The 10,171-nt window shown below is 46.3% G+C and overlaps 1 protein-coding gene across 2 annotated transcripts in view; it reads left to right on the top strand.

The window, feature by feature from the left end:
- Positions 1–870: 870 nt before the first annotated feature.
- KCNIP3 (potassium voltage-gated channel interacting protein 3) overlaps positions 871–10,171 on the top strand; it is a 137,718-nt gene continuing 128,417 nt past the window's right edge. For both annotated transcript variants that reach the window (XM_088470800.1, XM_088470799.1), the window contains exon 1: positions 871–945. In XM_088470800.1, the coding sequence (XP_088326926.1) occupies positions 940–945 (6 nt within the window). In that variant the 5' untranslated portion in view covers positions 871–939. The remainder of the gene's footprint in view (positions 946–10,171) is intronic.

Below are 10,171 nucleotides of genomic sequence, written 5' to 3'. Positions count from 1 at the left end.
GGAAATGTGGGGGTGGGCGTAGGATGCTGCAGATTATCTGTATTATATTCCAATGTGATAATCTGTCTACAGTCTGAGATACCTTTACTGCGGTGATAAGGATCTGTGTCTCCATTAGGGAATGTCCATGTGCTAAGTTAAGTGACTAAAATTTACTAATCATCAGAAACAAACTGACCAACATAAACCAACAAGTGATGTATTCTAGAGCTGTGCCAATAATACCGTAATTAAAGGACCACGTTCTGCAGCATTATCCGTCTTCCCAAAAAATACACAATATTCAGGGCTTTATTTTTGGTGGTACTCAGTGGTACACGGAACCTTCTTTTCTGGTATAATTGTTCATTTCTATAAGTAGTAGAAACTGGAAGAAATCAGTGAAATCATTTCAGAAATGAACAAAAATAAGTCTTTAAAGACTTGTCCAGAGTATGGATGCTTCTATACATAATGTGTATAAACTTGGAACTTTAGGTGAGTACCGGCACCTCTCCATATATATATATATATATATATATATATATGTAGAAGATAATCAAGAGTACTGTGGCCAGGCTCAAACATTATTCCATTATGTTTAAAATAAATACTAAAACATATAAATTTTATCCAAATAAGTTGACCTAAAGCTCACAGGTGTTGAAACAACGTATAGTTCTTCTCATTGACATCATCCATTATTTTGAAGCCTTAAAAGAATATGATGCATGTGTTTCATCCTATGGAGTGCTAGGAAATTGCAGTTCAAAATGTGTTCCAAACGGAATTAGCAAAGATGGCCCAAGGAGGGTGGTAAGGAAACAGTTAATAGAAAAGAGGCTTTTTTCCTGGAGACTGGGATAAGAGGTTGGGAGGAGAGAGGAGACACTACACACTGTTTCCACTGTCACACAATCCCAGGCTTGCAGCATCCCTACACAACTCTCTCCAGCAACCATGCAGGTAAGAGATGGGACTACTCTGTATGGGGCCCCAGGGGTCCTGCCACTGTGCGGGGGGCTGGTTATATGCATGGCTTACAATGTCTTCATCTGTCTCTTGTCCCATTCTTCTCTATTTTTCCCTGTAATGCTACTTCATCAGTGTCTATCTCTCTACTCACAAACCCAGGGAATAGAGGTTTAGCCTGTGCTCTGTTCCCCTTCCATCCCTCCTACCCTTGTCCTGTGGGCTGAATTCATTCAATGCATTCCCACTGAAACCATTCTGCCAGGATCAGAGGGATGTACAGTATATTGCCTTCAGTAAGCAGCTGCATGTCACTCGCTCCCCCTGCCAGAACTCACTGTAACATCAAAGTTATAATGTATATGATGAATGCATGACTGTTAAGCGTTTCAGGATGTATAATGATCCTGTGTAGCAGTATACAGACCCTTCTTGCTGAAGATGCTTTTTCACTGTAGGGAATTACTGTAGGGAATTACAAAATGAACTATGGATAAAAGGGCAGTGTTTGTCATGACTGCTTTACGAAAACCCAGCTTTGTTAGTGTGGGTAATTGTACACAAAATGCATATTATGGAATTGCTATCACCTCAGTTCCGGTAGTTCCGGCAGTTTATTCTGTGAATATGGGCACTCTTTGTCAATATTAGCCTCAGCGAATATTCTTGCAGCGATACATATTCGTGTACAGCTGGCATTCACCAAGTCTTACCTGTCCGTCAATGTGCCTCGGTATCTCAGTCCTAAAGGTTCATACACACGTAATGATTTTTTGAACGATTTATCTATAACGACGTAGTTATCGTTCAATCGTTGAAAAAATCGTTCAGTTTCTGAGTTATAACGATGAACGATTTTCGTTCATGCGCGTTCCCGTTTGCAGTTCATTCTGACTGAACAACTGAACGATTTTCATTAAGGGAATATGCAAAAATCATTTGTAGTTCAAAAAATCATTTGTAGTTCAAAAAATCGTTCATTACACTTTAAAAATTCTGACAGAAAATCGTTCATAAAATCGTTGTGCGTGTACGCAGCTTAAGCGTTATCCTCCTCTCAGTTGCCTAAAGCTGCTGATGAAGAGGCAATGCATACTGTACTTACCTACTTTTGAAAAAGCATTTCAGTGAGATTGTGGAAGCAATAACTATGAGCGCGGCTGTACAGTGGACGTGTACTCCTACATCTGAGAGGCGTACCATAAAATTTACTTATATCCAATTGAACAAGCCCAAAAGCAGTTAGTAAGATCTACTTGTTGATGAAAACACACTGATACTTGAAAATACATGTAGCCATAGGGATCATTGTGCCTTATAACCAATGCAGGGAAATGATACTAATGATCCCATTTGAATGTATATATATGTTTTTGTTGTTTTTTTTTTTATATATATATATATAACAGCTTCATAATGGGGGTAAGGTCTTCAGGGAGTCAGGGAGATTGCTGCTATTTCAGGGAGCCTGCCTGACAATGAGGGAGAGTTGGCAAGTATGAGTTAATGCTCCTGCCGATTGATCACATGGAGACATCTCTGCAAGTGGAAGAGGAGTTTTTATGAAAAGCCTCACAAAGTGTCATGCTTCACCAAAGTGCAGGAGTTTCGGGGCAAGGTGGCGGTGTCTGTGGAGGGTAGGAGCTAGGCGGAGAGCAGGGATTCCTTGCTAAGGGCTCTAGTTAGAATGATTGTTCTATAGGTAATGGTGCTTATCAGATGGCTTTGTGTCGGTAATTTTACAACTTTTGCAGTCATTCTAAAATAAATACTTACTCTCCGGTGTCTTCTGACTTCTGAAATGCCCTTGGTAGGGCGCTTAATTGATTCTGTACTGTGGAGTCTATTTATCAAGATTTTTTTTTTTTTTTTCATAAAATTATGTAGAAACTGCAGTTTCGACATCATTTTATGAGTTGTTGATATGTCCTAATGTGTTGGGTACAGGATCATGAGGGTCAGGATGCCGACGGTCTGAATAACAACACCAGCATCCCGAAGGTCAAAGCCTAGACGGGTTAGGTAAGTATTCTAACCCTTACCCTAAGACCCCTCCCAAACCTTAAACCACCTCTCCCGCAGCTTAACACTAATCCTCCTCTCCCGCAGCCTATCCCTAACCTTCCCCCTAGTGCCTAACCCCTAACCCTAGTACTTACCATCGTGCGTTAAGGTTCGGACCGTCGGGATGTCGCTGTTGGTATTGTGACCATCTGCATCCTGACTGTTAGGATTCTGACTATATCCCGAGCTAACAGCCTAATCAGGAGATTTCACAAAATTCACTGCAGAAGGCTAATTAGTGCTGCAGATCACAGTCCCCATTGTTATCAATGAGGACTATGGTCTGACCACTATGTACCACACTATGGGCCTGATTCAGAATGGATCGCAACTGCTAAAGTGTACGCAGCCGTCCGATTGTTGCGTACTGCAGACCACAGAGAGCCATCGCACAGTGATTGACATTCGTTATCGTTCATATTGTTATCTTTCATATTGTTCATTTTTATGGTCAATGACCAACGATGCGCGTTCCCGTATGGGCAATAAAGATATCTTTCATCGTCCATACATGCAGGCCAACTTGGACGATATCGTCAACTTTGCCTGTTCAGAAATGTGGCAGGATGACTCACTGAAAGATATCTTTGAAAGTTCTTTGAAAAATATCTTAAGGCCTATACACACGGGATGATCAGACAATGATCAGATATCGTTGTCTAATCGTCCTGCATGTGCTGGATATTCGATATCAAATATCCAGCAACATGCACCAACCCCCAAACGATGTAACAACGATCGCAGGTCCCTATAGCAAACAGGCTAACCTGGTCGATATCGACCATGCATGCCCGCGCATCGACCATCGTTTGGTCGTTTGAGAGGTTAAAAAAGAACGATATAAACGTTCAAACGATAAACAATATCATTTATATCTGACTGTGTGTAGTATGCACCATTTGAAAGATCTTTGAAAGATATCTTTGAAGTCGTTGGTGGTACAGATCGTACTGTGGGTCTCATTCAGAGCCGCTCGCAAGCGCCTATGTGCTCGCAAGCGGGTCAATGTTGAGGCCCTGCGCATGCGCAGCGACCGCACTGCTCGTGCGCAAGCCCCGGAGTGAGAGAGAAATTCTCTTGCTCCAGGACTTACTACAAAAGGGGCGGCTATCAATGTCGATCGACAGCTCGCCCCGTTTTGTAGGTGGGGCGGGGGGTGGCTACACAAACGGAGGCATTCCCGACGGAACGCCTGCCATTTGGGGGTGGCCCCACTGACATCACTCGTGATGTCAGTGGTGAGCTTCCGGCTCTAATAGAGACGAAAGCTCACTGGGGCTTGCGGTAGACTAGACCCTACCACAAGGGTCTCGTCGCAAGCCCCGATGGTTGCGATGGTCTTGAACATCGCGACCATCAACCTAACTTCTCGCTAAAGCTGTGGGTGGTCACCCACAGCCTAGCGAGCGGCCAGGAGGCCGGCTCTGACCATAGAAGCGGCCGCCCTCATTCAGAGTGAGCGCTTGCATTTTGCGAGCGGCTCTGAATGAGGTCCAGTGTGTATGCACGATAAGATTTGCGACCTAATAGAGAATAAGCAACAATTTTCTAGCAAATAGGCACCTGGCATGCTGCCTATATCACTAGGTAACACCTGTCCTTCCAAATGCAGTGTTATAATAGAGGGTGACAGTGAATCGAGACGAATACTGTGCTGATATGTTTCAGTACTGGTCTCCAACTTCAGATTTGTACTTTGCTGTTATAAAACTTAACAAAAAAAAAATGTTTTAAATAAAGTGGGTGACACAGCATTTCATTAATAAACCTTAAATAGCAAAAGCCAAATATATATATCTAATGGTTGATAGGTCTAGTGTAATAAAGGAGAGGTGGTGAAGAGGGAGCCTTGCATACATCTGTTTTATAAGTATATGAATAGTTTTGTGGCATTTATAATTATGAGATGTTTATTTAAACTGTACAGTGTTTCTGTAAGCTCCTCACAATGTCCTGATGACGCAAGCAAAATACTTACAAATGTAACTGGATATTTACATTTCTTATGCACTGACCTGAATATACTCTTACGCCCAGGACTCCCAAACTCTAATGTATATGTGTTAGGTAGAGGCACATGGATGCACTTGGTTGCCTACCCTCCAACATGACCCGTTCCATTAGGTACAAAACACTCTGCTCCTGGACTTCCCACTTAGGGCAGTATTCAATTTGAGGCGAAAGCCCGTTATGTTCGTCATTTTTGCCTGTTTTAATTATCCCATATTCAATTTCAAAGACTTTTCGCCGGTGCGAAAAGTCATTGTAAAAAACGGGGATAACTTTTCTCCACACAATAGGTGGCGAAAAAAAGTGCAGAATTGGGGTTTAGGGGTGTAGGCTTAAAAAAAATAGCCTGCACCCCTGGGAATGTCCCCTAAAATTAATGTGTGTCAAAAAAAGTTTTAAAAAAAAAATCATGACACCCCAAAAAATTAACGTCAATTTTGGGGTTAGAAAAAAATATATGGGGGACAAAATCCTAAAGTAGCTAAATTGATTCCAGAAGAGATCCCAAGTATGCGGCAGGTATTTTCTTCATTGCGGGTGGTAGCAGCAGGTGTATTCTTAAAAATATGCTTGCACCCATTCTCATGTACCCCAAATTTGATGGAAATAGTTATTAAAAAAAAAATAATAATCGAAATGCTATTCTTCACCCCTTCTTCTTAAGCCGCATTTATGCACCTGCTACGGCTATTACAAACCCCGACTTCCTTCAGCAGGCAAAAATGGGGGTATCCATAGTGATCCCCCATGTGTGTACATCTTTAGAGGGGTGCCAGGAACATTTCCCGAAAATTCCCTGATTTTTTCTATACTTACCTTTCCGCCAGGTCCCGATTCTGGAATTGAATACGAGGATAAGCGGGCACGTGCCCGATACTTTATCCCCTACCAAACCTCCAATGTGGAGCGAAAAGTCCGGTAAGCGAAAAGTCCAGACTTTTCACTCCAAATTGAATACTCCCCTTAATGTATGATTGCAGTCACCCATGTTGAACTAGGTAATAGATGAGACAGGTGTTTCACCACAGGTGGCTGCAATCATAAATTAAGAGGGAAGTCCAGGAGCAGAGCTGTTTGTACCTAATGGAACGGGTCACCTTGGAGGGTATGTGGTTGCCGTATGCTGCTGAGGGTACACTCATATTCAATGCCATGATTTCTGCTTGGAAAGTCAGGAGATGGTGTGACGATGAAGGGATTTGCTGCAAATAGAGCAGGGGTTCCCAACCACGGTCCTCAAGGCACACTAACAATCCAGGTTTTAGGGATAGCCATACTTGAGCACAAGTGACTTAATTAGTGCCTCAGTTATTTTGATTTAACCATCTGTGCACAATCATGGCTATCACTAAAACCAGGACTGTTAGTGTGCCTTGAGGAGCAAGGTTGGGAATCACTGAAATAGAGTGATCAATCACTCGGCCACTGCACTGCGGTAGAGGTCAGGATGCGGAAGGGTGGCCTGATCAAAGAGGAGCTTTGACCATACTGTAACAACCATTCAGGATTTAGCTTTTATTATCTAGCACCTTCTATTGTTACACCTAGGGGGAAATTTACTAAGAGTCGTGGTGAGATGCAATCCATTCTCACGCCGTATCGCCGGAATGTTTTTCGCAGTAGAACACACATTTACAAAGAATCGTGTTTGCTTGCGTTTTGTCATTCGATGGTGTAACTAGTCGTGTTATGGCGTGTGCATGCGAAATGCTATGTTACAGTGTCACAGCCGCTGACACTGTAGCGTACTGTAGTATTTTGCATGCAGATACAGCCACAGTTGCACGCAGAACATAGTCATGCTGCATATCATTTTAATCAGCAGAAGCTGCCTGTGCGTCATATTCGCTACACTTTGCAAATAAGACGCATTTGAAGGTAAAAAATCAAACAAAAAGCAGCTTGGTGCTACCGAGTGAAGCCACGGCATGGAGCGACTAGAAGGGCTGCAGCATTTGTGTTGGTTGGAGTGTACACGCAGAACTGAGCATCCTGCCTTAGCCATGCTGTCAGGAGTGCTGCAGCTGTATTTGTGGGGTTTATAAGTATCCCTATTGAGTTGGGGCTAATTAAAATGGTATACACATGTCAACACGATTATTAAAACAAGTGCATTGATTTCGTGCATTGAGGTGCAAATCGCAAGGGGTGCGAGTATCGTTGATTTGGTAAACTCAATCATTAGCAAATTTGTGATTTGCGTTGCTACTAATGTAATTTTGACAATGTTTGTTTCGTTGGTGCTTTGACGCGATTTGGTCTGCGAAGTCGTGTTTGACATGCGGTATACGGGCATTTCCACATTTGCAAAACTGCACCTTTATCACGGAATAATGCAAAATCGACCAAACACGATTCTTAGTAAATTTCCTCCCTAGTTTTAAGAGTTTTTGACTCTCTGTTACGTTCATAACTAGGGGTGTGCAAGCGGTGCTGCCATGCAGAGCCCTGTAGGTGGCACCGCCGCTCACCCACAGCCCCTGCGTCTGGTTAGCAGGTTGTCTGGAATGGCACCATGCCTCTAGAATCACTGCTGCAGTGTCGCCCGGGGTGACCTTGGGACTCTCCTGACATGCACACTGCAGCTCTTACAGCAGTGCCAGCCCCGCCTCCTCTGCATGACCTCATGTGCTGCTGGTGAGGCGTCTTTCATGACGTTTGGGGAGGCGGCTGGCAGCGGTAATGGAGGGTTCACAGCATGTATCCTTAATACATACGGGGGATACTTAATATCTGAGGTAAACCCCCAAAAACGGGTGTTTTCGGGGATTATACCTAAAATACACTTTGATAAATGAGCCCCATAGAAACAGCTGCAGTATTTCAGCATTCATGGTGCAAAAATAAGTAAAAGGGGTTATTTAAGAATGCAGGAGATGTTAGATATGTGTTCAGCACAAAAACGATCACAGCAGTCATCCGCACAGGTGAATTTTGGCAAGCTAGCATGTATGACCTATAGGCTACGGCATCAGCAGAGAGGGATCTTCAGATCCCTCCCAGACAGCCTGGGCTGTGTGCAAGCACTGAACGAAATACAACAGGTGAAACCTGTCAATCCATATTTTTGCCACTGCAATATTTACCTTAGGGAGAAAAGCCCTAAATACAATGAAAAAAATTTTCTACAGGTGTTTTTTCTCTCCCTATTTAAGAATCCCCCTATCCAGTGAAGACTACAGTACTGTATATGTGATACCCAGGTAAACGGTGTCAGAGTGGCGTAACTAAGGGGGGGTCGAGCAGGGCGGGTGCCCTGGGCACCGTAGGACCGGCGGCACGGGGGGGTTCTGCCGGCCACGGTACCGACCCGCCCTAGTTAGACAGTGTAGCGCCGACCGCAGTGTGTGCCGTCAGCGCTACACATTTACACAGGACCGGCGCTAGGCTTCCCTGCGCCGGTCCTGTGCTGCACAGCTGCGCCCCTTCCCTCCCCCTGAGCGCTTACCCAATAGCGCCAGGAGGAGGGTGGGAGGCGGGCTCACCCTGTGCCAGCTTAACAGACACATCGCCGCCAGTGCGGCAGCGATGTGTGTGTTAACCAGCAGCCAATGAGAGTCAGACAGACTCTCATTGACTGCTGCAGCGCCCACTGCAAGAGCCGCCTTCCTTCCGGCTCCTGCAGTGGGTAATGGGAGAGATGTCATGACATCTCTCCCATAATGCAGAGCGCACCAGCCCGGGAGAACTGACGTGCGGTGCCGGGAGCAGTGGCTGGAGCCGGAGCGTGGATTCAGGTAAGTGGATTCATTTATTTTTTTTACTTGTGTTGTGTGTCTGCACATCGGGGGGGGGGGGGGGACCACTACTGGGGGCACCATTACAGGGGGGGACCACTACTGGGGGAACCATTACAGGGGGGGACCACTACTGGGGGCACCATTACAGGGGGGGGCCACTACTGGGGGAACCATTACTGGGGGCACCATTACAGGGGGGGACTACTGCTGTGGGTGGGGCACTACTGGGGACTACAACTGGGGGGGACTACTATTGGGGGCACTGCATTGGGAGGGGGAACCTCTACTGGGGACTACTACTGGGGGGGAAACTACTACGGGGGGCACTATACAAGGGGCTTACTACTAGGGGACCACTACTGGGGGCACTAAATAGGGAGGAAAACTACAGGGGGCACTGTATAAGGGCACAGGATAGGGGGATCACTACTGAGGGCCTGCATAAAGGGGACCACTGCTGGGGGCACTGCATGGGGGGAACTACTGCTGGGGGCACTGTATAAGGGGCTTACAACTAGGCACTGCACTGGGAGGACCACTCAGGGCACTAAATAGGGAGGAAAACTACCAGGGGCACTGTATAAGGGGCACTGGATGGGGGGAATCACTGCTGGGGGGGATGCAATCGGGAAACCAGACGTGATCCCGACAGCCGGCTTCCCGTTTGCTTTATCCTGGTGTGGGTTAAACGACAGGCGTCTATATCTATATCATTTTCCCGACGCCGGGAGACCGGCGCCCAGCATCCCGATCGAAGGGATGCCGGGCGCCACGAGCGGACAGTTGCAGGGGGAGGGTTTGGGCTCCCGGGGGGGACTTAGGGTTAGGCACCCCCCGGGAGGGTTAGGCTAGGGGGAGGGAGGGTTAGGCACCCCTGGGGGGGACTTAGGGTTAGGCACCCCCCCGGGGGACTTAGGTTTAGGCAGCGGGGGAGGGGGTGGTTAGGGTTAGGCACTTACAGGGGGGATTAGGGTTAGGCACCCCTAAGGAGGGTTAGGGGGGTAGGTTAGGTTAGTTTATACTTACCTGAGGACGATCAGCATTTCCAGCGCTGTCGGGCTGCCGTTGCCAGGATCTGTCCATCTGTCGGGCTCCCGCTGCTGGGAATTGAACCGCCGGCCATGCGGACGGCGGTATTTCATACCAATTCCCTGCTGGTGGCCTGCATAAGGGGGACCACTACTGGGGGCACAAAATAAGGGCGGGACTACTGCTGGGGGCACTATATAAAGGAGCACTGCATAAGGGGGACCACTACTGGGGGCACTTCATAGGGGGGCACTGCATAAGGGAGACCACTACTGGGGAACTGAATAAAGGGAACTAATGAGGGGCTGCATAAGGGGGACCACTACTGGGGGCATTGCATACTGGGGCTACTGTATAAGGGGAACTAATGAGGGGCT

Source organism: Taudactylus pleione, unplaced genomic scaffold (assembly GCF_031769625.1).
Source record: "Taudactylus pleione unplaced genomic scaffold, aTauple2 ptg000105l, whole genome shotgun sequence".
In the NCBI taxonomy this organism is placed as follows: domain Eukaryota; kingdom Metazoa; phylum Chordata; class Amphibia; order Anura; family Myobatrachidae; genus Taudactylus; species Taudactylus pleione.
Note: the sequence above shows the minus strand (reverse complement) of the source record. Positions and strands in the feature narration are given on the sequence as shown.